This window comes from Euwallacea similis, chromosome 4, assembly GCF_039881205.1.
Source record: "Euwallacea similis isolate ESF13 chromosome 4, ESF131.1, whole genome shotgun sequence".
NCBI classification, from domain to species: domain Eukaryota; kingdom Metazoa; phylum Arthropoda; class Insecta; order Coleoptera; family Curculionidae; genus Euwallacea; species Euwallacea similis.
In genome coordinates, this window is record NC_089612.1 from 4,965,517 (window position 1) to 4,990,947 (window position 25,431).

At 38.9% G+C, this 25,431-nt stretch overlaps 6 protein-coding genes across 8 annotated transcripts in view; 4 read left to right on the forward strand and 2 right to left on the reverse strand.

Moving 5' to 3' along the window:
• Nucleotides 1-567: 567 nt before the first annotated feature.
• Nucleotides 568-2,295, forward strand: RIOK1 (RIO kinase 1). The gene is made up of 2 exons (XM_066388879.1): nt 568-1,807; nt 1,857-2,295. Exons 1-2 carry the CDS (start codon nt 641-643, stop codon nt 2,250-2,252), a joined length of 1,563 nt encoding a protein of 520 aa, XP_066244976.1. The 5' UTR covers nt 568-640; the 3' UTR covers nt 2,253-2,295.
• Nucleotides 2,296-2,886: 591 nt separating this feature from the next.
• On the forward strand, nt 2,887-4,198 carry LOC136408091 (uncharacterized). Its single transcript, XM_066388888.1, has 2 exons — nt 2,887-3,958; nt 4,058-4,198. The coding sequence occupies exons 1-2, from the start codon at nt 3,023-3,025 to the stop codon at nt 4,169-4,171; spliced, it is 1,050 nt and encodes a 349-aa protein (XP_066244985.1). The 5' UTR covers nt 2,887-3,022; the 3' UTR covers nt 4,172-4,198.
• A 23-nt stretch (nt 4,199-4,221) lies between these two features.
• LOC136408090 (nonsense-mediated mRNA decay factor SMG9) lies at nt 4,222-6,121 on the reverse strand. Its single transcript, XM_066388887.1, has 7 exons — nt 5,982-6,121; nt 5,734-5,929; nt 5,503-5,678; nt 5,019-5,437; nt 4,820-4,964; nt 4,606-4,768; nt 4,222-4,549 (listed from the first exon to the last, which is right to left on the reverse strand). The coding sequence occupies exons 1-7, from the start codon at nt 6,036-6,038 to the stop codon at nt 4,356-4,358; spliced, it is 1,350 nt and encodes a 449-aa protein (XP_066244984.1). The 5' UTR covers nt 6,039-6,121; the 3' UTR covers nt 4,222-4,355.
• A 181-nt stretch (nt 6,122-6,302) lies between these two features.
• On the forward strand, nt 6,303-9,048 carry LOC136408094 (inositol-tetrakisphosphate 1-kinase-like). Of its 2 annotated transcripts, none has more exons than XM_066388893.1 (4): nt 6,303-6,532; nt 6,607-6,705; nt 7,926-8,604; nt 8,703-9,048. In XM_066388893.1, exons 1-4 carry the CDS (start codon nt 6,422-6,424, stop codon nt 8,789-8,791), a joined length of 978 nt encoding a protein of 325 aa, XP_066244990.1. In that variant the 5' UTR covers nt 6,303-6,421; the 3' UTR covers nt 8,792-9,048. The 2 variants fall into 2 exon arrangements, with proteins under 2 accessions (XP_066244990.1, XP_066244991.1); XM_066388894.1 differs by having other exon boundaries at nt 6,305-6,532; nt 8,721-9,048.
• A 930-nt stretch (nt 9,049-9,978) lies between these two features.
• ASPP (Ankyrin-repeat, SH3-domain, and Proline-rich-region containing Protein) overlaps nt 9,979-25,431 on the forward strand; it is a 74,897-nt gene continuing 59,444 nt past the window's right edge. The window contains exons 1-3 of one of the 2 annotated variants that reach the window (XM_066388860.1): nt 9,979-9,996; nt 16,259-16,394; nt 19,795-19,890. In XM_066388860.1, the coding sequence (XP_066244957.1) occupies nt 16,259-16,394; nt 19,795-19,890 (232 nt within the window). In that variant the 5' untranslated portion in view covers nt 9,979-9,996. Of the gene's footprint in view, nt 9,997-16,258; nt 16,395-19,794; nt 19,891-23,188; nt 23,524-25,431 lie in introns of those variants that run through there. The other variant, XM_066388861.1, reaches the window with a different exon arrangement.
• LOC136408347 (tropomyosin-2-like) lies at nt 12,780-13,751 on the reverse strand. The gene is made up of 2 exons (XM_066389275.1): nt 13,306-13,751; nt 12,780-13,071 (listed from the first exon to the last, which is right to left on the reverse strand). Exons 1-2 carry the CDS (start codon nt 13,514-13,516, stop codon nt 12,821-12,823), a joined length of 462 nt encoding a protein of 153 aa, XP_066245372.1. The 5' UTR covers nt 13,517-13,751; the 3' UTR covers nt 12,780-12,820.

Sequence of the window (25,431 nt, forward strand, 5' to 3'; positions counted from 1 at the left end):
GATTCGTGGAAAAATATATAAAAATGAAGTAAAATTATAGTAACAAATTCAAAAAGATATTAATCTAGACAATATGGTGAAGGATGATTAATTACTTTTAAAATATGGCGTCCGCGCTTCCCTACATGAGCCAGTAACACTTAAACCGCTTTCATGGATGACTGCATGGTAATCGCTCGCATCTACAAGATGAACCTTTTAAAGTGTTACGTTAATTAAAATTTTGTGACACACAGTTTCGTAAGGAACGAGGGTAGTGTGCATTATTGCAAAAAATCAGGAGATTTATTCGATTAATTTTTACAATAACGACGAGTTAATAATGATAAAAAATAATGAAAAGAAATGATCAAAACGTTCGTAATTTAGAGATTTAGTCGGAGATCTAGAGACTTTTTATCTTTCAGAGTATGTTCAAATGTTCAATATGTTCAACATTTTTGGAGGTAGAAGAAAGCTGCTAGCTCTAGCCATGTTGCGACTCGTTTTTCCTGAGAAGGATGGAGACATATCCAACAACTGTTTTAAATTGACCTTAAACATAACCTCACTATTCGATCGAAAATAAATCCATCGCAACGTGTCTGTTTCCCCGAAAATCAATTAATTTCACCTTAAATTCAGCAATTTTTCCTTAAAAATGAACTCAACAATTGACCATCTACTCGAAGAAGATCTGTTTGTTGATGCTGAGGAGGATGACATTATTAATGAGGCTCTCAAATCTATGAAAATCCCACAGGGAGAAAGCTATAGCTCATGTTCAGAAGACGATAATTTTTACGATTATGATGAACAGGAAGGTTTCTACGTCAAAGGGTCTCATTCAAACCAGCAACAATATTCCAATAAACTAAGCACCTTTCAGCCCAACGAAAACCTTTTTAAGAAGTATGTCAATAAGGTAAATGTGGATAAATATGAAGCACAGTCCCTGTCGGACCATGCAGATAATCAATTATTAATAAATCAAAAGAAAACTGAGAACAACAAAAAGAAAACTAAAGATAAGCATGATAGGGCCACTGCTGAGCAAGTGTTCGACCTTCGTACTAGAATGATAATATTCAAACTCTTGCATCACAAACTCATTAATGATATCAGTGGATGTATTTCCACAGGCAAGGAAGCCAATGTCTATTATGCTTCTTCTAATGCTGAGAAGGACTTTGCAATCAAAATTTACAAAACTTCAATCTTAGTCTTTAAAGATAGGGACAAATATGTTACTGGGGAATTTCGATTCAGACATGGCTACTGCAAGCACAATCCCAGGAAAATGGTGAAAACATGGGCAGAGAAAGAAATGCGAAATTTGATGAGAATGCACTCCAATGGGCTGAATGTACCTGAACCCATTATTCTAAGATCTCATGTTCTTGTAATGACTTTTATTGGTAAAAATGGTTGGCCTGCTCCAAAGCTCAAGGATGTAGAGTTGCCCCTATTTAAAGCTAGACAGATTTATAGGGATATTGTTGTGATTATATGGAAATTATATAACAAGTGCAAACTAGTGCATGCAGATTTATCAGAGTTTAATATGTTGTACTATAATGAAGAAGTTTATATTATTGATGTGTCTCAAAGTGTTGAACATGACCATCCACATGCCCTGGAGTTTTTGAGGAAAGATTGTACAAATATCACAGATTATTTCAAGAAAAGAGATGTAGCAACCATGACCATTAAGGACCTATTTGATTTCATTACTGATCCCTCTATTAATGAAAACAACATTGATGAAATCTTAAATAGATTATCAAAAAAAGCAGCTGAAAGGAATGAGCTTACTGCTACTGAACAGGTAAGAATCCACAGTCTTAAACAATAATACATTTTTCTATTGCCAACAGGTAGATGAGGAGGTTTTCAAACAAGCATACATACCCAAAAGGCTTACAGAAGTGATAGATTTTGAGAGGGACATAAACCTGGCCAAATCAGGCATTGCTGATGATCTTATTTACAAAACTTTAGTAGGCCTTAAGGCAGATCTAAGTGAAACAGTTCAACGACCAGAAATACTGGGGAGCGACCAAGAAAATGAAGAGCAGAGTGATGTGGAAGATAGTGAGGATTCTGATGAAGATGATGATAGGAAATTTGTGGATGCTTCAAGGCCAAAACATGAAACATTAGAAGAGAAGAAGGCGAGGAAAAAGGCAATTAAGGATGCGCAAGCTGAGAAAAGAAAAGTGAAAGTTAAAAAACATATAAAAAAGCAAAAAGTCCGGAAGAATAAGAAATAATCTATTTTTGTGCTAAAGCAATAAAAATTGATGTAAAAAAATGTTGCTTTATTTATTTTATCTTTAATTTATTCAGCAATAAGTACATTTCATCTCAAACCGTGTTTTAAACTCTAGTTTGAATCAGCCTACAGACCAAAAACCCTGCGAAATTGGGAAGTACCCAAGTTATATCCTACCACCCCGAGACAAAGAGAAGGTAAAACAAAAATAATTGCAAATGATAGAGGACACATTTTGCCTGAAATTAAAAAGGTAAAGAAGCAACCTTGGGGAGGTTTCATTAGCACTTGGAACTTACCTAAGAAGATCGATAAGAGAACAGGTGAATTTTGATTTCAAATAGCTAGGAATTTACAGACTTTATTCTTTTACGCTTTTAGCTGAATGTTTAAATGAGAACACGAAAGATAATAATAAACGATTTCAGAAGCTTGAAGATCCAGAAAATGAAGAAGCAGAAAGCGGCCAAAGAGAGAATAAGGCAAATTGCAGATAAGTAAGTTTACGCGGAATAATTTGTTTAAAACTTCTCAATGCAGGTTCATCAATTAGAACCAACAGCAGTTCCTTACATTCCAGGAGATCTAACGGACGAAAGAAATCGCCCAGACAGTTACGATGAATTGGCAAAGAATAGATTTAACAATAACCAGGAAATTAAACCTAGCTATCCCAAACATCGTGACGATTTTTCAAAGCCTCTTCCCGAATCTGCGAAGTCATTAGACGAGCAGGTGCAAGAGGTCGTAGAGAATTGCGACAAGGAAATGGTGAGCGATAAGAAAAGCAGCAGCCGCATATTGACCCCCATCATCAGCGCCATTTCTAATTTTAATTTGGCCAAAAAACTGCATAAAGAAAACCTTGAGCATGATCCATTACCGGACACGATCACCGACGCGATATACAGAAAGCTGCAGATCCAAAGGAAGATGGAACAAGATCCTGGGTTAATGCTGGAAGACAAAAACTTCGCTTGTGGAGTTGGTTGGAAGGGATATCCTGGATATGGTCCTACAAGATGCACGAAACTTAAAGTCTATAGACCAAAAACCTGTGCCCATCATCCAAATAAGAAAGACCTCATTGATGACAGACCTAATACCGCTGGAAGCTTTGAGCGCAAATGGCGGTTTATAAGGCAAAACAAAGTGTCTCCGATAGACCTGGCGATATGCTGGGATTTGGCTCCGGAAGATCCAGAGGATGAACCTAAACCCACAGCCCATATTGATGGCTCAAATGGTTCTCAAGCACCTGCGGTGTTTTCTTTAGTTCACACTCCAAAAGATGAAAACAAGAAAGTATCGAAATGCGACGGAGTTCATGTATGCGGACCCATTTTCGACCATGGAGCTAAGGCCAACGAAGAAAAAGACTTTATATTAGACAGACCTAAAACCTCGGTGTCCAAAAGTAGAGGCAGTAGTAGTTCTGGTGAGGTCAAAAGAGCCAAAAGTGCTTATGACTTACACGAAGATACAAACGACTTGAACAAAAAGAATAACAGCCCCTATCAAAGCACTCCTAATTTAAATAAAGTTAATGGAAAGAAATGCGCTGATCGAGCTTGCACGCAGCACTCGTGTAAGAAATTGGGAGGCCGTCTTTGCGTGGCTTGTGAACTAAAAAACCTGCCAGGGGACAGAAAAATCAAAACCGAGTACAAAATGGCGTTTAAAGCCGGCGTTCCCCAGAAATACGTAAGTAGGGCATGTTATAAGTTTACGGTGCCAAAACTAAAACGCCGTTATACACCCAGCTATAGTATTAACAGCTTAGCAGCACCTTTTTCTTTGCAGAAGCATAGGCGCGAAGATTATCCGGAACACTGGAGACTGACCACAGTTTATCAGCATTCATATAAACCTATCCAGTTGAGGAAAAGGTCTTTGTTGCAGACGGTTTATAAGTGATTTTTAGGGCCATTGAAAAATGTTTTTCTATCACGTTACACACACCTTGCTTTTGCTTGATATTATAATAGACACAAAATAGGAATATCTCTATGTAATATATTTACAAAACATTTAATTTTTCTTAATAAATACTATACCAGATTCTAACACGATTGTATCTGTATAGGTAATATATGTATTTTTAAGGCATAAGCTTAGTGTATTCCACAAAGAACGGGCTCTTCTTCACCGTCTCCCACACTTTATTGCAATAAATCAACCAAGTTTTTTCAGTCAACTGAACGTGAGTCAATGAGTTTTTAGTGACCCCGAATATGTTAGCTCTAAGCCTCCTTATCAGCTCTTCCAATGGCGGATGGCCACTATAAACGTCATCTGAAGCAATAACTGTAAATATTAATTTCCCAAATCAAATAAAAATAATAACTTGCTTTCCGTATTTGGCTGGTTATTTCCTTTTATCTCTGGAATTAAAAACAAATTCACTTTGTTGCCGCAATTTTCTGGTTTGAGCGTATTAATTATTCTCCCAGATCCCAATCCTAAATTCGTATGAAATGGTAGTTTTGTCTTTTGGAATAAAGTTTCATACACCTTGAGATCACAATGATTTCAATGCCAAATTCATCTGTTAAAATGAATTACCTTTTGCATGACTTCAAATTGTTTTGGAGTAAAATCAGCCATTTGTGCCTTGTTTTGGACCATAATGAGGTGTGGAAAATGCTCAGAGTATTCATCCTCCGGATTCGATATAGTCGGTTTCAGCATTTTTGCGGTTTGTATAAATCTAGTCCCACAAAGTTAGTGCAAATTCCAAAGTCTGCACAAAAAACAATCTTACCTAACTATGTTACTGTCAAAAAACCAATCTTGAACCACTAACAAGATGTGACACACCGACATTAAGAAGGCTGTGTACTGAAGGCCTTGAATTTCCCCACTATTTTCTAAAGGAATAAAGTCGCTGACAAGATTAGATCTTTTATTCTCACTCTCACTAAGATCGACTGCGACTGCTACCGATAAAAATGGTTGGCAATCTAGGAATATCACTCTATTTGGGGAGACATAAATATCTATGCCTTGAGTGGCATTCTCACAATTTTCAATATCTTCTAAAGACTCAACTTTAAATACTGAAGTTGGTTCATCTAAATGAGTATTTTCTAGCATTTGTGTGAATATTGTAATTCCATTATTATAGTCATCAGCTGCCTCAGTGTGTGATTTAAATAAAGACCTTTTTACTGATTCTGTTACCTGTATATAGATGAAAATTTTAAAGTAGGTGTCGAAATATATATAAATATTTTTGGATAAATTACTTTTTTTTCAGTCAGAAGATTTAATAATGTAGATTTCCCCACGCCTTGAGGTCCAACCACCCCCACTACAATAAAATCACTGTTTTCTTGCAAATAATCTTGTAAGTGATCAGAGTTTATCGTTCCGTCCTCAATAAGTTTTAAAGATTTTTTCATGTACTTCAAATGAGGCTGAGCTGTAAAAATCCAATTAAGCTTTGATTTTTCGTTAAAAACAAACGAATTTAATACGTTCAACATCCTTTGATGAGATTATAGGAGTTGCTTCGTGGTCTTTCGGTTTTTGCTTGATGTTTGTGGCATTGTCTTCAGGGAGGGCATCTTTGTTTTTTAACAAAATCGTCGGCTGTTTAACGTCAGAAGAGTCTAAATCTCTGATTTTGGAAGCATATTTACCAGAGAATGTCCTATTGCTGGATGAAGCCTCCTACAAGAGTTTTTTTTTTAAGATTTTGAAAGGAAGGCAATTGCAGACTTACACGAGGGGAACTTCGGTTTTTGTAGGAGATCATTTTCTTTTTCTCGAATTCGGACATAGTTTAGTAATATTAATAAAAATAATAATTACTAACAACAATTAATAAAAATACCATCACCACAACATCAAGTTTGATTAAAAAATTCTCATATGATCAAGCAAAATAAAGGTTAGATTTAAAGAAGTCTTTAATTCTTTAGATTACGTGAAAATATTATTCTCCTTGTCTAATTTATGAAATCAGTTAGAAGAACAAAGAGAAACAGCTCATCGATTATCTATAACACATTTGACATGGACAATGACGCACATGGCATGGCTGCTTCTCTGACAGCGGTTTGTTGACAAAAATGTTTATTTTGCCGAAAATTGAATAACTAGCATGGCTTGTATAAACTAGAGTTCAATATCAAACCAGCTTTAAAACGGAACGGCTGGATAATGCCTGCGAATAAGCGAATCGCAGTTTGGATGTCGGAGAAGAAACTGCAGAAAATCAACTGGCAGGAGCTGGTAGCGGCGTCTTCAAATTACGGTTTCGATGTCTTTAAGGTAACTATGGCACTTTGATTAAACACTAATCGTTTGGAGCGTTCCATCTCTAATTCAAGTGTTAATGGTTTTAGTTGGACCTCAATAAAGGCCTGGAAGAGCAAGGCCCCTTTTGTGTTTTCCTTCATAAACTAACGGACATCATTGCCTCTGCAAATCAGGGAGATATACGGGTAAGTATGTTACATCTGCCCCCATGAGTCATTTGGTCAAAGCTTAAAGGGGTGATGTTAATAATAACAATAATGCAAGTGGCAGTGAGGTTTTTACTAGCTGCTTTGGGGTGTGGCGTCCTCACAGTGTTGAGTTTGAGAAGTTGTGAAATCTTTGCAATGTAATCCCAAATTAGCCTTAATTGCCTAAACTCTCCTTCTAATAGAAAGGGCTCTGTCCCATCTACTCTGTCCCGTTAGGACAGAGCCCCATCTGTTTGGGGCAAATTATCAGAAGGACATCAATCATATTAACTTTTTATTTGCTCAATAAATATTAAGGATTTTGGCATTGTCAACACTTTTAAAAAGAGGATAACATTTATGATCTATAATTGGAATTAGAGCTTTCTGACACCTTTATTTTATATTTCATGAACAATTAAATGAAGTAAAAATTGCATGCAATGTACTATTTTATTATGCCATCATTTGACCTTTAAAATGTTTTCAAATTCCACTAAATTACATTTAGTCCTGTTGAGACTGTAGTGTTTTCTGTGGGAACATCCAATAATTTGTTTATTAGGCCTTGCCTAGTATTCATCAGAACAAACTCTTAAATGTATGGGAAAAATTACATATTGTTTACTTAAAGCTTGTGTTTATAAAAAATTTTTACACATTTAGGGATTCAGCATGTGATGGAATCTTAGATAAACATACACATTTGTTAATGCAATTATGTCATTGGAGTTTGATGAATAAATCTTAACAGTTCCTGCACTATTTGTGAAAATAAATTCAGGAAAAGTTGCAGTTGAAAATGGTTGATGCTAATCATCTGTTTTTTTTTAAGATAACCTAACAACCAAAATAATAATGTGTTTTCTTCAGCTATTATAGACCAATAATCCTTTAAATTCCATGCCACTTGGCTATTGCTACCATTGTTATATTTTCAATATTGTTAATTACTTTGTTCCTTTCATAATTTTATCTAATGCATAATTGATGATTTACTAAGTGATTCCTCCAAAGTTTGGTGACTCCCTATCTAATAGCAGTTTGTCATGCAATGGTGGTAGACTCCTAGTATATTAATTAAGTGGAGCTATGGTATTTCTTCTGCAATATTACAAATTTAGGTATTGTTTGCCCTAATAATTTGCATCACCTAGTGTTATGAACTACAACACCTCTATCACTCTGCTGGCTCATACTTATGTTATTTGTTTCAGAGCACAGAAGTAATAAATGAAGTAGAAGCATACCTAACAGAGAACCCTTCCATTGTAGTTTTCGACCCCATTCCACACGTGAAGAGGCTCCTTGATAGATACAATTGTTATAGCATAATGCAGGACACAGATTTGCACAATTACGGAGTGTTCACGCCGAATTTTTGTGTACTTAGAGACGGAGACTTGGACGTAATTAGAGACGAACTAAAAAAATCGCTAGTGACATATCCCTTCATTTGCAAACCTATATTGGGACATGGTTCGCGGCAGGCCCACGAAATGTCCATCATTTTCGACGAGAAGTACTTGGTGGACTGCAAAACGCCCTGTGTGGCACAAAGTTTCGTGAACCACAACGCCAAATTGTACAAAATTTTCATAGTCGGGGAGCGGCATTGCTATGTGGGTCGACCCTCTCTAAAGAACTTCCAAGCTAGTCAAAGGGAGTCCATTTATTTCGATAGCAGTGACGTGTCCAAGGCGGATTCAAGAAGCAGATTATCAGTGCTGGATCCCGAGGATGTCGGGAACGAGGCCTGGGAACCAGATCCTAAAGTCATGGAAGTTATCGCAAGTACTTTGAGGAAATCTTTCGGCATGGATTTGCTGGGGATCGATGTTGTGATAGAGAATACGAGCGGCCGTTACGGGATTATCGACGTTAATGCATATCCAGGTAGAGCCAGTTTTTGTTTTTGTCCTTTAGTTTCTCAAACGAAAATATTATAACTAGGCAAAACCATGTTAAAGGCGGTATTTGTAAATTTTCTCTAGGTTTCGATTCTGTTTCAGGTTATGACGGATTTCCAGACTTCTTCGAGGCCCTGCTCGAATGCATTTCCAAACGCGTTACCTCAGATTAGGAGTTAAGGGTGATTTAGATAAAATAAAGGGGCTAATTTTATAGTTAAACTCCTCTTATAGTTGGCAGATTCAACTCATTATGTTGTACGTAATGAAACTGTACGGTTTGATGTAAAAACTGCCAAAAGTTGTATGTACTGTATATTAACGCTCAAAGTAAGTAATATCACGTAAAAAACAAATTTATTAAGTATTTACATAATAACATTAAAAGTTTTTTATAACCTATCATTAGTAAATTAAAATATTTCTTAAATTTGCTTTAATTTCTTTCACATACTGTCTCCTCAAGCGTCCGTATTCAGACATTTTTAGAATATTTCCTTTTCTATTCCCTTATTGATACCTCTAATTTTGAATTTTTGCCTAAAGATATAATCAATATTTCCTGCTTCAGCCGAAACGTGCTAGTTTGATGATAATGCTGCCAAATCTTCCCAATGATTCGGTAACAGTACGCCATAGGACTTCGTACACAAAGATGTGAAGGTGTCCTAGTGTTTTGTGGACACTCCGAATAGGAAGCGTATTTGCCAACTGTCCCGGAATGAACAATATACAATGAAATCAGACTAATTTCATAACATTTGGATGATTACTGAGGATCATGTTGAATCATCTGGAGTTTCCGGGATAATGGAACCACCATTGTGAAGTGTAGAAGAGATTAAATGAATTTAGAAAAATTATAGAAAGGCCTCAACGCGATCCAGGCCTCGATCATCGCTGAATCCTACAAGGACCATGTAGCAGGTCATAAACAAACATAGCGGCATTAACGCGGCATCTTAGGACGATTCCTATTAAATTTAATTCCTTTTTCCTCAGATTGCACGTATGGTGGTACAAGGCAAGCCCCCTGGTAACAAGGAACCTTGGGACCACGTTCGGCACATAGACTACGACAGTTCTTCTCTTTTCATTTAGGGAAGTCACCTTTAATAAGGCTAAGGCTGTGGTGGGATATGTTGATAAGCGAAAGAGCAAATATAGCAGCGCTATAGGAGATATCTAACCGGCCTCGTATCTTTTATGGTTATTGAGATCCCATCGTTGAGCTCCACAGATGGACACCCTGTATGCTGGTATTCCTAGCCTGGGTCAAAAAATATGACTGGATCTTGAAACGCGCACGTTGGAGGGCAGCATGGTCATAACACAAGGACCAGGAAGGATTTGATTCTCGAGTACTGGCTATCACGAGGTACAATAAAATATATATATTTTTTTATGTATTACCTTGAATGAATAATCATGGGTACACGTTTTACCGAACCGGGCCAATATTGCTGTATAATATACAATGTAAACGTTCCATGCCAATTGAAGCGCAAATTCAATTTATTTTATCAATACAATGAAAAATCGATAATATTTCCAATTTTTCTTTAAACCACTTTGCATTAATAGGTATTTCTTCTTATTTGATTGGCGCTTCATTGAAATGGCCCCTATGCGAGGGCTACGGGGGGAGATCCTAAAGTACCCGTGCAGGGTGTATTTCAAATGATAAGTGTTGAAGATCCGTAGCGATTTAATTTAAAACGATGAGCTTTTTGAAAGGCATCGAAATTAATTAGTCATCAGGACTAATATCAAATTTTACGAAGCTGCAACTTGATTTAGCTCTAAACCTGCCCTCGTATATTCGTATTCGCCAATATGAAGCGAATCCTTCATAGGCAACCAGACACGTTACAATTTATTTTCAAAAGCGTTTAGATTTGTGGTTTAAAATACGGATAAAACAGACATTTATGTAGTGCTTTGTTAATAAATGGCAAATTTGGTAGATGGGAGAGGTAAAATGAACCTATTTAATACGAGACTATCAATATACCCGTAACACATATGTATACACCTCTCTCCGGTTACTTTTTTCCCTGATGCATTTGAAATCATTAAACAAATTAATTGCAAGGTTTTGAGGTGATTTAGGGATGCCGGTTCTCTTCGGCCCATCCTTCATATTTCAATACCATCATTTAGTCCATTAGGTACACTATTTTGCTGAAACCTATGTGGCCAAAACCAGGTCATTAGGTACGGTCTCGAGCCATTATCCAAGCCTAATATGAGACATATTGCTAAATATCGCCTTACATAAGAGATATTAGTGAGACTTATCAATAATATCCAACATTCACCCGGTATAATTTCGGCTATACACACGTTGAGCTTGTGCGTGAATGATACGAGTTTTCCCACAGACGAGGTTTCGGAGTCCGCTCGCACCATTCAACGAGCCATTCAAAACAAATACGTATTAAGTTCTTCATGAATTTACTCCGGCGGCCTTGTGGTTTCGTTAGTGCGAAGGTCTAGATTTAATAATAAACATCTCGTCTCTGTTAATTTTTTCGGTGCTTATACCTACTTAAGTCCGGTGCCGAAATTACGTATGTTTCACCAGTGTCACTGTGCGGTTTGAACAATTAGGATGCGGATTTTGCACAACCTGAAACTATGGTGAGGCGAATTTTGATTTTACCAATTAACTCTTTAAGGATGTATAACTACCCGTCATAAAGGCTTCACATAGAAGTGTGCGTCTAACAATAAGTGTAAAATCGGCGCGCTTTCACGGCAATTTAAACTTTCTATAGTATATCATTAATTTCGACGTCTCATTATGTCAATTTCGTAAGTCCAAGCATGAACTCGAAGGTTTCATGAGAAGAGGTCTGGCATTATAACCGGCAGCTTATACCGGGTGGCCCAAATAGAGCGAGTTCCATGGGGATTGCAGAAACGGTAAGAGGTACAAGATGGTTCAAATTAGGAAAAAGATGCGCATTTTTGTGCCCCTCCAGGAAATATTCCAAGATTGAAGATATGTAGAGGGGCTGTCAAAATATGGACAAAAAACTGAAAATTTTCGAAAAGCATGAATTATGAGTAAACCTTTTGAGTAAATTCTACTTAATTTGGCAGTTCTCTATTATCGACAATTCCCAGTTGAATGGCTTTTTCGGAATTTAACCAGGCCTTCTAGATTTCGAGAAATCAAATGCAACTTTGTTATTTTTTATTGGATTTTGGTGGCGTCGAGTGAGCAACAAAGAGCTTTTCAACCATGTATGACAAAGGTGCCTTTGGACCTACCAAAGTAGGAAAAATAAACAAATTTCACCTTAGTAGCTTGCTTTGTTGCCCATTCGACGCTACCATAGTCCAATATGGCGGCCATAAGAAATGACAAAGCTGGATTTGATTGCTCGACATCTAGAAGGCCTGGTGAAATTCTGAAAAAGTCATTCGATTGGCAGTTGTCGATAATAGAGAACTGTCAAATTACGTAGAATTTGCTCAGACGGTTTTCTCATAGTTAATGATTTTTCAACTTTTTGACCATATTTCGACAACCCCTGTATATATTTTCAATTTCAGAACATTTCCTGAACGAGCACGAAAGTGCGCATCCTTTTCCTAATTTTAGAGTTCTCGCACCTCTTACTATTTCCACAATCCCCATGGAACAAGCTCCATTTGGAACGCCCTGTATAAGCTATGGGTATTTTTCCTCGTCAGGAACAAAAAGACTTCTCAGCCATGATCGATCAACTTCGCCGGGACCTCACATCAACTTCAGCATGCGACGAAATTAATGGTAATGATCGAATCGTGCATCTGTTAACACCTTCGATGTATTCAAATAAATAATTCCGAATTAAAATAAATATGGACAACAATAAGAATCCTACACAGGGGGCTTAATTTAATTCGGTAACCGGCGTTGTTGACTGATGCGTGGGCCGATCCGCGAACAATAAGCAATTTGACCATTAAACTCGATTGTTTGCATTGTAAAGCTCCGCGTGGCTGGGAAAACGAACATTTTTAATATCAAATAAAGCTTTTCCGTTTCGGTTTCAAACAGTCCTTGACACACTCAATTCGACACGTGTACAGAACTTTCACGTAATTATCAAAAATTGCCCATTTCGGAGGCTGAACATGCAGCAAAACCTTTACTGTGGTGTTACAATAACTGCCAGCACAATCAGAAAAATATTTACAATAAATAATTATTCCCTGTCTCGCCTCCTGATATCTCTCTTGCTTCTTCTCTTGCTCCTGCTGGCCGCCTGCTTAGCTTCAGTTGCAAATTGATGAGCCTTCATGGCAGTATCTCTCATCGTGGCTAACTCTAGTTTGCAGTCCTTCAGGTCCTTGTTCAACTCCTCTACTCGAGATTTTGCCGTCTCCACTAATTTCTCTTTTTCGCCCAATTGACGCTGCATGCCCTCTAGAGCTTGCTGCGAGTTTGCTGCGTTTGCTGCAATCGAATGTCAGTCACTATCTTATCCAAGAAATATTCACTTTACTCTTAAAACCACCGTTTACCGCCCCTTGGGCAGCTATTGTGGGCCATCGGCCTTAGTAAACTTTCCCATCCAGCCCGCTACACTCACGATTTCTTTTCAATTCATTTTTTTTTTCCGATTTCATTTCAATGAGCAGCTCAGTGTAACTGACATGAAATATAATACTTAACATTTCCTTCCATTACCTTGAGCGAGTTGCAGTGCGGTTTGTAGCAGCTTCAGCTCGGTTTGGGCTTCTTGCGCGGCCTTGGTTGCAGCTTGCACAGTTAGCTGCAACTGTTGCAGATTTGCCGACTCTTCGCCAACCGCTATCTCTGCCTCTTTGAGCTGGTTCTGCAGCTTCACTGCTAGCTTCTCCTTGTCTATTGTTGCTAATAACATAAGAGTGAAGGACATTGAGATTTACTTGCCTAATAAAGCAATTTCCGCAACTTTGGCTGCCTCCAAGGCTTTCTCGGCCTGCTGCGTCTTTGCCTGTCGTGCAGCTTGTTGCCCCGTTTGGGTTGCTTTGGCGTCTTGCGCAGCCTTTTGGGCGATGCTCGTGGTCACCTGTTCCAGTTTTTGGCTCTTTAATTCATTGCCACTGTCCAAGCTTGTAGAATCGTTTTTGGCGGCTATCAGTGTAGACATGCAAAGGAAGAGGAAAAAAGTCTGCATTGTGACTTGTTGGGTTTGTTTGATGGTGTGCTGACAGTGTCAGTCAATTGCCAACAGGTGCAAGTGGATAAAACTGGCAATTAAAGCTGGTAACGTCTGCGAATAATAAGAACGTGTAAGCTCCTAATTTGCCATCAAGTCCCGTGTATGAATTTACCGCTTAGCTTCCATTGCGGTCTATACAGCTTTCTTGACTGCCCCTCGCGTGTTAGCCAGCTGCGCTTTAACTAATATCATGTCCCTATTGAGCTGCAAAACTACGTATTTAGCTGTCTCTGCCAAGTGTGCCTTATCGTTCGATTGTTGCTGAGATCTCTCTAGAGTCTGCCGCGAGTTTGCCGCCTTTTTCCAAAATCGTACATCTGATATACTTTCAGGAAACGTTGCCTGTTCCATTGGACAAAGCAGGTTTGAAAATGAAGTTTCTCAAATGGTTGTTTATTTCGTTGAATTTTCTGCACAAACCAATTAAATCCGAGTGCGTTCTACAGGTGCTTCGAACCAGCCGTAGAGTGGTTTTAAACAGCTTGAGCTCAGTTTGGGTCCGTTGGGGACAGTTTCCTTTTTCACCACTACTTCAGCCTTTTTCAACCGTTCTTGCCGCATCGCCACAACTTCTTCTTTGCCTGGGACAACGGAATAATCCGCGATCAGTAAACGAGACTTTTGCTCAATTACCTCTTTGCAATTTTTAACGAGCAGTCGCAGGGAGAACTCTTGTGGCAGTTTTAGGACAGTGAGGAAGAGGAGATTCGGGTGGACAAGCAGTGGCTGTAGGACAAGTGGCGGCAGTGGTTATAGGATAGGCGATGGTAGGGGTTATGGAGTCAGAAGAGCGGGATTATGAGTGTCAGGAAAAGGTAGACAGGATGTGGATATATAGGAATCTCAGCGGATGTACGTGGAATTCCTGAAGGTGTTCCTATCAATATTGATCTTCAACACGAAATCTCTCGTTCTTTTCCTCATGCGTTGAAAGCGAGCACAGCCAGACAAGAGAACACAAAAAAGAGTTCCTAAAGATCTTTTAACTAGCTGCGAACGCAGCTTCGACTCCTTCAGCGGTTTCAGCTGCAGCTTTTTGTCTAGCTTCCTGATAACTTGAAGAGCAGCTCATTTTCCTGGCTATTGCATGGCATTTTCAGCTACGGCCTTTTCGGTGATATTTAAAGCGTTCTGCCGCTACCGATCCTTTTCTCGGCCTGAATGGCGAGAACGCACATAATACAAATTAGACAATGAAGCTTCATGATGAGATCCGGAACGTTAATGACATCTGCTTAATCGGTTATAATTTGTTGATCCACGAAAAGATGTTCAGTCTTTCCATTTTTTTTTTTTTTAATTGAGCGAAATTTCTGGTAGACACGCAAAAGTTGGTGTCTATTAAACTTGGTGAAGGAATCCATTTTCGTGCATTATAGCCCTCCCGTCCGTTCCTTTGTCAGGATGCGCAGATAAGAGAACTCATTATCGAAGTTATTAGATTTCCATTAGTGAATGGTGTGAACACACTTCATTAACGGCAATATCAAATTCGCCTTCTGACAGAGCACGATAACGTTGTTGATTTAATTTGTGTTTAATAAGGTGGGAATTTGGATTCATTAAAGGCTAATTCGGTTTCCGAGCGAGGAGTATTTTAACGAGAGTGCATCGTCACGCATGCAATCAGATATTGACCTTCCAAAGTTCAATATTTAGCAAACTAACATTAAATATGTATGGATTCTGGGAGAATGTTTAAAATTCCGTTCTCATTTGGTAATAACACGGTCTTTGAAACACGACCGGGGCGTTGAAATACAATATCCAGAGCCGCTTTACATGTCTGGTCAACGTCCCCACCGAAATGGATTGCTTCTTTCTCATTGTCCGGGTATTGAATGTTTTATTTGAGCTTTTGTTTGCGGTTTCTGTTCAAAAGTGTGCACTTGACGCACCACTAATTTCAAGTGTCGACTTTCCGTCTTAGTTTGTTGAATATTGAGTCGCAATAATTAATCTCAACAGGGACGGAATTCGTAGGTTTTCTCAGAATGTTTACTGTGCAAGTATTTGCGAGAACGAAAAGACGTCCCTGTTTACTGTTGTCAGGCCGTTACTGCACCCCAGTAAATATTGACACTTAATAGGGCTTTAGTAACCCAAAACTCGCATTCGTTTTATATCTCTATTTTTTTTTTTGTTTTGAGGCTGAAACATAATATCAAGCAGTCATTATTGGATTTTTATTAAAGAGAATACTATTACAGGTTTTTATGTTTAATTGCCCCGTCCCTAATGAAGCATAAAAGCGTACACCAAAGAATTTTTTTAATGAATTTCATCTTTCCTCGGGGAATGTAATTAATAACTGAAAAGCGCTAATAAAAGGGCTAAAAACGCGCGTTAATTAACCGACCAATTTGAACACGATCATTTTCAATGTGCCAGCCAGTCTTTCAGATTATTCGTTCATCATTAAAATCCTCTTTTCAGATGATAGTGACAGTGTTCAATTATGGGACCAAAACAGACGTTCCGGTGACCCCAGAAACGACGGTTTCTGATATTATCGAGTGCTGCAGGGACTGTGGAGATGAAAATTGCGACCTCTTGTGTCCCGAGTATTTAGGTAAGGAAGTTTTAAACTTTTCATCGAGTGTCAGGAATCATGATCAAGCTTCTTCCTGACGTTGCATTCTGCGTCCTTCATTGCCGTTTTGTATTTTTTTCTCAGTCTCAACGATATTCAAATTAAATAGGAGATTTATTGTGACGTCACAATTCTACAATGATACATTTGACGTCACAATGAATGAGCTCATATTTTGAGGTCTGCAAGTTTTCTGCGGTTTTTAAAGCAAAGCCCCAGAGGAACGTGTCCGCTAAACGTTTTTATAGAATGTAACGTCAGAGGTTACAAATTTATGGCACCAATGCGCCGCAAGGGAGAAAAAGGAGGTTCTAGTGTTACCACATCAAAGTTACGCTTGCCTTAATTCTAATCTCTCCTCTCAGAAAGACAAATTTAATGCAATAATAAGCAGATAAGTCACGAAAGTTAAAGGGGTTGCCCAATTGAAGTTCCCCGATGTGATCCGTGATGAATAGCCGAAACAGAAACAAGGCTGTCTGATATTATCGAATGCTGCGGAGACCCTGGAGATGAGAAATACGACCGTTTGTGTTCGGAACATTTAGGCAAAGAAGGCTAAAGCTCTTTAATGAGTGTTAGAAACCCTAGTCAACCCCGTTTCGGAGCTTGCGTTGCGCGCTTTTCACTGCAGTTTTATGTTTTTTCTTCAGTCTCACCTATAGTGAAATTAAAAAGAAGGTTTATTGTGACGTCACATTTCTACAATGACTGCCCTGTGCTTTTTACGTCTCAATGAACCTGCTCATGTTGTAACATCTGCTGGTGACTCTTACTGCTTATACAAGAATAATATATGTACCTATGTCCTTCAAAGTAAATTCCCGGAATAACGTACGCTAAACGTCTTTATATAACGCAACATCAGAGAAGATTAAAAACAGATTTAATCAAGAATTTATTAAAAACTAATTATCAAATCAAATGGGCAAAGTGGTGCCTTGACACCGGCGCGCTTCAGGGGCGGCGCGCGAACACATGGCGATCGTTTTCCAATAGTCAAACTCATTTAAAAATATTACTTTTTTTGTATGTTGTGGCCTCATTTATTAGTTAGTTAATACTGCAATAGTAGCAGCAAGCAAAGATAGATACAGGCTTTAGAGGAAAATGACCAAATATTTGAATCAAGCTTGCGGCCGAGTTTCTGAATTTTTAATTAATTATTGCTAATTCTCCACTGTCAATTTGGAATCCGTAAGACGGTTTATGCAAGTTACGCACCTGGCGATTCGAAATAAAACTAATGTTCGCCCCAATATAAAAGTCATCCACAGTGGCGTCTCTCCCAACCAGACCATAACCCCGTTATTATCTTAGACACGAAATTATAATTATTATTTGGACTCTCAACTAACAAGATCAACATCTAACATGTTCGCGTCTATAATTCCAGTTGAAAGCTGTGGATATTGCGGTTGAAGAGGGGCGAAAGCCATAATAATTTACATTCCCCGCGCGTTTGCGGTTGCCGCGGTTTTACTATTGAAATGGCAAGGGAAATAATAAATCAGCCTCACGTGTGAGTCCTCCGGGCAATAATGTCGGGTTAATAAATTCATGACTACCGCAATAATAATATCGAGTGCCATCTAAATATACCCTCAAGGCAACTCCTAATAGGGCTGCATTAGAGCCGCCATGTAACGCTTGGGCTTAATAAATCTATTTGAGATACATATGCGAATATTTTCATTCGGTTCATTCAGTTACGCTTGTAAGCAGGTTCTGAATTATTGCGACAGTCGTAAGTTCGTACATGTAGGGAACGAATCCATAAAACTGAAGACTATTTTAGGTGAACTCAACTGGAGTCAATATAGCCTGGCACCGGTTTCCGTGATAGTTAGTCACGCTATGATACAACGAAAGGCATTCTCCGAGAAAGTTGATCACAGCCAGGTTTATCATGGAGATTTTTAATTTGCGGAATGTCCCTGATAGGGAACAATATCGAATAAGACAACTAGCAACGGTGTGTTTGTAACATCGTAATTCATTCATATCCATCGATCCAGAGTCCAGTGTAGGCTTCTGTTAATATTGGATTTAGTCGCTGGCTTTTTGCGTTTCATATCGGGTGGTGTCTCCGTTGTAGACTCAGAGAACGGTAAAATGATGATCGTAACTTCGTCACAGACGAAACACGGCGAAGCATATATCAACAATAACGGCGCGATCAAAAGTAAGTTAATTTATTAGAAAACTCCTGTCCCAAATCGCCCTGTTAATTGACAGCGAATCCAAATAGTGCGGCAAAATTTCATCGGGGTCTGTTAATCCTTGACGTAACGCCACATCATCTTGTGACAGGTTGACAAAAGAACGTTGCAAGGTTGCCAGATCTAAGCTGTGTATACCTTAATCCTAATCTCGCCTCTCAGCATGGCAAATTTGACGCGATGATAAGCAGATAAGTTGCGACAATTAAAGGGGCTGTTGCTCAATTGGATCCACTCGATGCAATCCGTGATGAATAGCCGAAACGTAAACGATGGTTCCTGATATTATTGAGCGCTGCAGAGACCCTGGATATGAAAATTACGACCTTTCGTGTTCGGAGTATTTAGGAAAAGAAGTTTAAAGCTCTTCGGCGAATATCAAAAACCATTATCTATTTCGTTTCAGACCTTGGGTCCCGCGCCTTATACTCCAGTTTTCCATTTTTTCTTCAGCCTCACTTGAAGTCAAATTAAAAAGGAGGTCCATTATGACATCACATTTCTGCAAAAATTGTCGAATGCTTTTGACGTTACAATGACGCTCGTATTGTGAGGCCTGCTGCTATCAACGACCTCCGAAGTAAACCCTCAGAGTAACGACCAATAAATGTCTTTATAGAGTATAAAGTCGAAGAAGATCACAAATATATGGCTCCAATGTATGGCAAGTTGACAAAAGAACGGTGTAATATTACCACTTCTAAGCTATGCGTGTACCTTAATCCTAATCTCTCCTCTCAGAAGGGCAAATTTAATACGATAATAAGCAGATAGGTTACGAAAATTAAATGGGTTGCTCAATTGAACTTAACCGATGTGATCCGTGATTAATAGCAGAAGATTGGACTGGGCCACAATCGAAGCCGTCGCTGTATATTTTGTCATTGGCTAAAATCAATCATGTGGATTGAGAAGCTCCTGACGCCATACATCAAGCCGAGACCGCAAGATTGATAAGCCCTTCCATTGACATGTAGGCCTATAAAGGGTGTCGGGTGGCAATTTTATGTTAGGTTAATTGAGCTAGAAAAATTGGCTTTGAGAAAGTCTATTTTCATGCTTTTTTTGCAAGCGCAGATGAGAATCTTTATTCAAGTTTTTAGATAGGATTAAACTATCAAAAAGCTGCTTCTACCCAATATTTCTGTCTGTTCCAGATGGGCCGTTGAGAAGCACAGATCATCCATTAGAAATTTTGCAAAAATGGGGATCTGGCAGGCTAGAACTTCGATACACCACTCTAAGCGTTAACGGTAAGTTTCCATAAGTCGAAATATGAATTGTAGCCTCAGTAAAAAGCGCCGTAAAAATCGTAAGCTCGGATATAAATGGACAGTGCTATTGAAATTGATAATATAATCTTCAGGATTTATGACCTTTGCAAACATTTGACAATTCGAGCATAATCCAATTTAATATTGTCCAGCATTAATCAGTATTAAAATGCATATGTAATTTCCATGTCATATTTACTTAAAGCAAATGCTGCAGATTTTAATAGAAATCTCTATACATACCCGCTTATTAGAAATGAAAAATTTGTATCTTTCTGAGGTAATAGCATCAAAGGAGTGTCCTTTCTAAGCAGTTGGGACAGTTAATAGGAAAACTTTTTAATCTAAGTGTATCCGGGCTGAACAAGCCCTTGAAGTTAGCAAAGCTTCGGCATAACAAGTTTAGTTTCAGCAGCTATACACAAGTCGACTAGGGAACTTATTAAAACTATAGGTAGCGACGAATAATGAGGAGCCTGGAAGTTGACGTGTAAATTTGTGCAAAGTTGACGTGTATTGTGCAGTCCAAAAGATGCACAGAAACTCTGGGTAAACTATCCGAAATTACATGGCTGGGCAAATACCCCAGGAATTGATAGAGTTACATATTGAACCAGCGAATTCGCATTTTGCAAACTTTTGCGTGGCGTGTGTAACTTTCGAAACGATTATGAAAGAGCCGTGTTCCATCAGTCAAAATGTTTATTCAGCAAAAGAGGAATCAATTTTTCATCTCTACGAACCGCACATATGACGGAAAGATATCAGGAAGGATAAGTATCTCATTTCGGGCTCGAGTTCCTAAACTGCAACATCTCCGATATTTACCCCGACTATTTATCATAGATAGAACCTCTCTTTCCTGGGTATTACAAATGACCCCAACAATTTTTCAGCAAAATCTCTATTTTATGCAGCTGTTTAATTGCCTGCCCATTTGATCCGTGAGGATCTCTAAACGATGTTTTAATCTAATTTCTAGAATTCCATTCTAGTCGAATAAACACAGTTATATAAAAACTGCCATCTTTTTCCCAGAAAACTTCGTCAACTATCCAGCCATTCATCACGAAACCATTAGGGTAACTGCTTTGTTCGGTTTCGTCCATTTGGCTTGGATATTAAAAAAGTTTCTGAAACGCAAAGTTTTACCATGCCCATGAGTTCGTTTCGATATTATTGCCCATTCAAACGAAGACTTTAATGAGCAGTTTCTCTTCTTTAACCGGTCTATAACTAACAGAAATTAAACTAATAACGATGGCGAATGCACCCTCTATTATATCTTCAGCAGTGGAAATGCAATTTGCGCCCTTATTAAAGTTGTTAGCTCTGTTAGAATTTCACGCTCAGATGGTGCACTTTCCTTTGAGGGCATCTTTTCTTATTCCCAGTAAATATCAAATTCGAATTTGCTTAAACAAAAAAGTGTGAAAACTTCCCTTAACCTGATAAAAAAATTGAAGTTTGGCAACGAGGCATTGCTTTTGCCAAACGATTATTCTGGCGTCAGTTCTTTGCGCTGTGCCTTTGTCAAAGTGACAAAAGAACGCCGCGGTGTTGTCATTTTTGTTAGTTTCACCTTACTGATCTTGCGACATCTGACGAGAGCTGATGGTGCAGACGATGAAAAATCCGTTGCATGGAAAGTGGGCTGATTCGAGTGAATTTCCTCCTCAATTTGTTTTTTTCCTGGGAACCCTCTAGACTTTCCCCGATTCGGTTAAGTCACGGTTAAGACCGCCAGAATTTGTATCGAGAAAGATTAATTGATGACTTCGTCGAGAGGGCGCTCTTTTTGCGCAGTCTAAACTTCCGTTTTCGCCTCATTAATCTTGGGGCTTTTTGTTATTGCAATCTAGTCTCCATTGCGTTTAACGTGGCCTATCTGAATTAATTTAAGAATTTCGAGAGTCTCTCAACATTTGTGAAATGGCGGTTTCGTGCCAAAGGCCGAAGGGCGAATATGGCGCTTTTCTACAGAAGAAATCGTCTTAGTTCGTCTTGACATTTCTCTCTAATTGCAGCAATTACCTCAATGGGTTCTCATTAGTTCGAGACAAAATAAGCATCTACAGATAGACGTGTGGTTACTAAATAAGCCGATTATTATTGTTCTTACCGGTGCTGGAGTTTAATGGGAAATTAACTCGTTTTATAAAAGTGTCGAAAGGGAATTTTGTTGGACCACACAGATGATAAATTAAGGATGAAATATAACTGGCACTTCTAATGCTCAGGAAATCCTCAATAATTTTCCTAATCAACTTCTATACGATAATAACTTTAAATAGTTGGAATACCACTTTTAAAATCGCAGAAAATAGGTGTTTATGCAATCCTGTATCTCAGAAACTAAACGAGATTCCGCATAGCATTTTGGTTGGGGTAATAGAGCGCATCGAGGTGATTAATTTGAACCATTTTTTTAAGGCAATTCTCCACGGGTTCCCGAAATATCGGTGTTCGAGGTATGAAAAGTGGCAAAAAACAGGTACCTCCCCCCTTTTGATAATTTTAGAGGCAAATTCGAGACTTTCGACGTGCCGTTTTCTGGTTGAATAGAAGGGGGTGGGTCCTATCTTGACCTTGGATACCTCCGTTGGGCTATTTTTAAGAAAAACTCAATATTTCTGTACCCTTCTGACCAATTTTTCTTATAAATCGTAACTCCATTAATTGGTCCCGAGTTTGGCAACGTTGCTCTGCGCCAAACAGGCACTCGAGGGTGCAACAAAAGAACATTGCGGGGATGCCATTTTCTTGATTTTCGTTTGCCTGTTTACGTACCTTAACTTAAGAATTTCTATTAGGTGCTTCGAGGGTACCTGGAGGCATTGAAATCAAACAACAATGAAAATTTCAGGTCAGATTGTATGTACCGCTTAATGTTTATTTAAATGAATTCATATCAAATGACAATGACGAACTTACATGGTACATTGGAAACATGAATGAATGGGTATTGTTACGTCCCACCTCGAGGCCGGCATTTTTGCGACAGATTAACGTCGCCGTTAAGAGCATTTGAAATTAAGATGTAGTCCCAATTAGGCACTTTCGACGAAACAATGAGGAACTGGGCCCGGCTTAGGAGTGACTCAATGGGTCGTAAAACCAAACTTTTTGTGAGACTCCTTTGCTATTGTTTTGGAATTAGCATAAAGTGATTCCGGGAAAGATGGTTAAACCCTTATCCCGGGTATAGAGCCGGATCGTGACTGGCGTCGAAATGAAACCACGCAGTACCGCGACCACATTTTACAGGTAAGACCATGCTGGGTTCCCTCGCCCCACGCTTCCCTACCACCTCGCAGGTTGCCGTCGAGTTGCGGCGGTACCACTAGTACGAACGTAGGCTGGACTCGCCGCGGAACCATTTCCAACGGTTTTTTCGCCAACGATTTGAATTTTTCAACCATTTTGTGACGCAGACGCGACCCCTATCGCGTGTGTGAAGTGCGTGAAATTCCAGTGATTCAGCAGTGTCATGGATATCTAGTGCACATTCCTTTAGGAGAGACGAGAACGCCGAAGAGAAAGAGAGGGAGATTTGGAATGCAAAAGTTAAGCACGACTTTCATCGGACACGAAGCAACTGCCGCTCTTTAGGTACTTATTTTGGTTTTAACCTTTTAACGTTTGATCCGCACAAGCTGCATCGGGGCCATTCGTCAATGAATTTCCAAGGGTCAGTTATACGCGGTATTTGCCGCTAATTGTTGTCCAAATATTTGAAGTGACTGCGGTGAGATCGGGGTCAAACCGTCAGACGTTCACATTAGGATGTTGAGGTAGTGAAACGCACAAGAAGTTGAGTTAAATGATGATCGAAGAATCTTGCCCCGATGGAAAGAAAGAAGAATTGTGATAAATCGCCTTCATCATATATAGATCAACAAATTGCTGTGACCTTTCTCATCTCCTAACATAACTCCCATAGTTTTCTGCCATTACAGTAGCTCATTGCAATTAACATGAGACAGAGGCTGCATGTGTGTGACTGATTTATGGCTTCAAATACAGTTAGATCATTATAATATGATTATTCATTACGCAATTACCTGCGGATTTAATTAATAATATTACAGTTAGTTATGTTAAGTAGAGAACACATTATCAATTTGCTGGCTCAATGGTTTGTATTATTTGGTAACAACCACGTCATGTGGGGGTCTTCCCCTTTCCTGCCCAATTTGCACGTGAAGCACATTTATATTTATAACAAACTTGATTTATATTAACACTCTTCCATGTCAAAAGGAATTCGGCCGCTCCTCTCTCTCTCTCTCTCTCTCTCCATACCCGAAGAAAGTATTTTAATTTTTCTACCTGTCTACCTACTTTCCTTTCTTCTATTAACACACATCTGCAGGTTATAACGCGTGTTTCTGGCCCTTATGATCTTCGAAATCCATTATTGGTCCGGATTGATTTGATCTGTGGAATGGCTGACCGTGAAAGGACCAAGAACAACCGGAAATTAACGGGATGCAAATCTGCAACATCTCTATGTTTATTCCAGCATATTGCGATCGTTGGGGATATTTATGACACTGCACGCTCTATAAATTCCTATTTTGTGTAAATCGAGTACTGTTACTACCAGATTTACTACTAGGCCTACTTATGGCTTATTTTTCAGACTTCCATGACAGATTTATGTTACGGCGCTCCTACGCTTTAACTGAGGCAATAATGCGAGCAAATTTACTTATTGTTTACTATTATGAATATGGTAATTGCGTTTGTCGCGGACGTGGGATCATTACAAAAGGAACAAACACTAGATGGAATTGAGGTTCGTACGATAGATTAGAAAAAAGTAGCGTTATCAGGACGATGATGGACAATCGGCACTGCAAGTAGAAGCCGGCTTTAACGGTCCTCAGTGCCGCAGGTGGAAGCACAAAGTGTAACGACATCTGTCACTGGGGGCCAGTAAGAGGTAAAGCACAGGAAATCCACTTTGATCGTTACCGGTATTGCAAATACATGGGTTTATTGGGTTGTACAATGGGGACCGTGATCAGCAGTAACCTACGACCCATTTACGGTTCCAGAGCCTGAGGGCCAACATATGATCCATGTCGGTCCGTTAGAGCAAAAAACATCACCTTGAAAGACTCGAGATCGTCCTGATTTTTTTTTAGAAAAAAAGAGGCGGAAGGTACCCAATTTTACCACTTTCCAACCTGTCAGCGCCGATCTTTCGAGAACCCGAAGAGCAATTACATTAAAACACAAACGGACTCCATGAACTCTATTACCCTGGTTTTTACGGGGTGCTCTCTTTCTTTCATTCAAATACATTTTCGTTAATGCTGCCTTTTTGTTCTACTCGAAACCAGCGACATCGTAGGATTTTAAGATATTTTTCTTGATAGGAAACTAAAAGCGTTTTTAGCGTTTTAACACCTAGGACGTAGTCGGGTTGCCTCCGAACTAGAATTTTCTAAAGTAAGTAGGAAAGAGTAGACCTGCCTACTCTGCAAATTTCATTTGGATCCTCTCTTAGCA

Coding starts and splice junctions, on each gene's coding strand:
- RIOK1 (XM_066388879.1), top strand. CDS start 641: ATGAACTCAACAATTGACCATCTACTCGAAGAAGATCTGTTTGTTGAT. Junction 1,808..1,856: donor AGCTTACTGCTACTGAACAG/GTAAGAATCCAC, acceptor TATTGCCAACAG/GTAGATGAGGAGGTTTTCAA.
- LOC136408091 (XM_066388888.1), top strand. CDS start 3,023: ATGGTGAGCGATAAGAAAAGCAGCAGCCGCATATTGACCCCCATCATC. Junction 3,959..4,057: donor CCGGCGTTCCCCAGAAATAC/GTAAGTAGGGCA, acceptor TTTTCTTTGCAG/AAGCATAGGCGCGAAGATTA.
- LOC136408090 (XM_066388887.1), bottom strand. CDS start 6,038: ATGTCCGAATTCGAGAAAAAGAAAATGATCTCCTACAAAAACCGAAGT. Junction 5,930..5,981: donor AAAACCGAAGTTCCCCTCGT/GTAAGTCTGCAA, acceptor AAACTCTTGTAG/GAGGCTTCATCCAGCAATAG. Junction 5,438..5,502: donor ATCTTCTGACTGAAAAAAAA/GTAATTTATCCA, acceptor ATCTATATACAG/GTAACAGAATCAGTAAAAAG.
- LOC136408094 (XM_066388893.1), top strand. CDS start 6,422: ATGCCTGCGAATAAGCGAATCGCAGTTTGGATGTCGGAGAAGAAACTG. Junction 6,533..6,606: donor ACGGTTTCGATGTCTTTAAG/GTAACTATGGCA, acceptor TAATGGTTTTAG/TTGGACCTCAATAAAGGCCT. Junction 8,605..8,702: donor CGACGTTAATGCATATCCAG/GTAGAGCCAGTT, acceptor AATTTTCTCTAG/GTTTCGATTCTGTTTCAGGT.
- LOC136408347 (XM_066389275.1), bottom strand. CDS start 13,516: ATGTCCTTCACTCTTATGTTATTAGCAACAATAGACAAGGAGAAGCTA. Junction 13,072..13,305: donor CGCACTGCAACTCGCTCAAG/GTAATGGAAGGA, acceptor ATTCGATTGCAG/CAAACGCAGCAAACTCGCAG.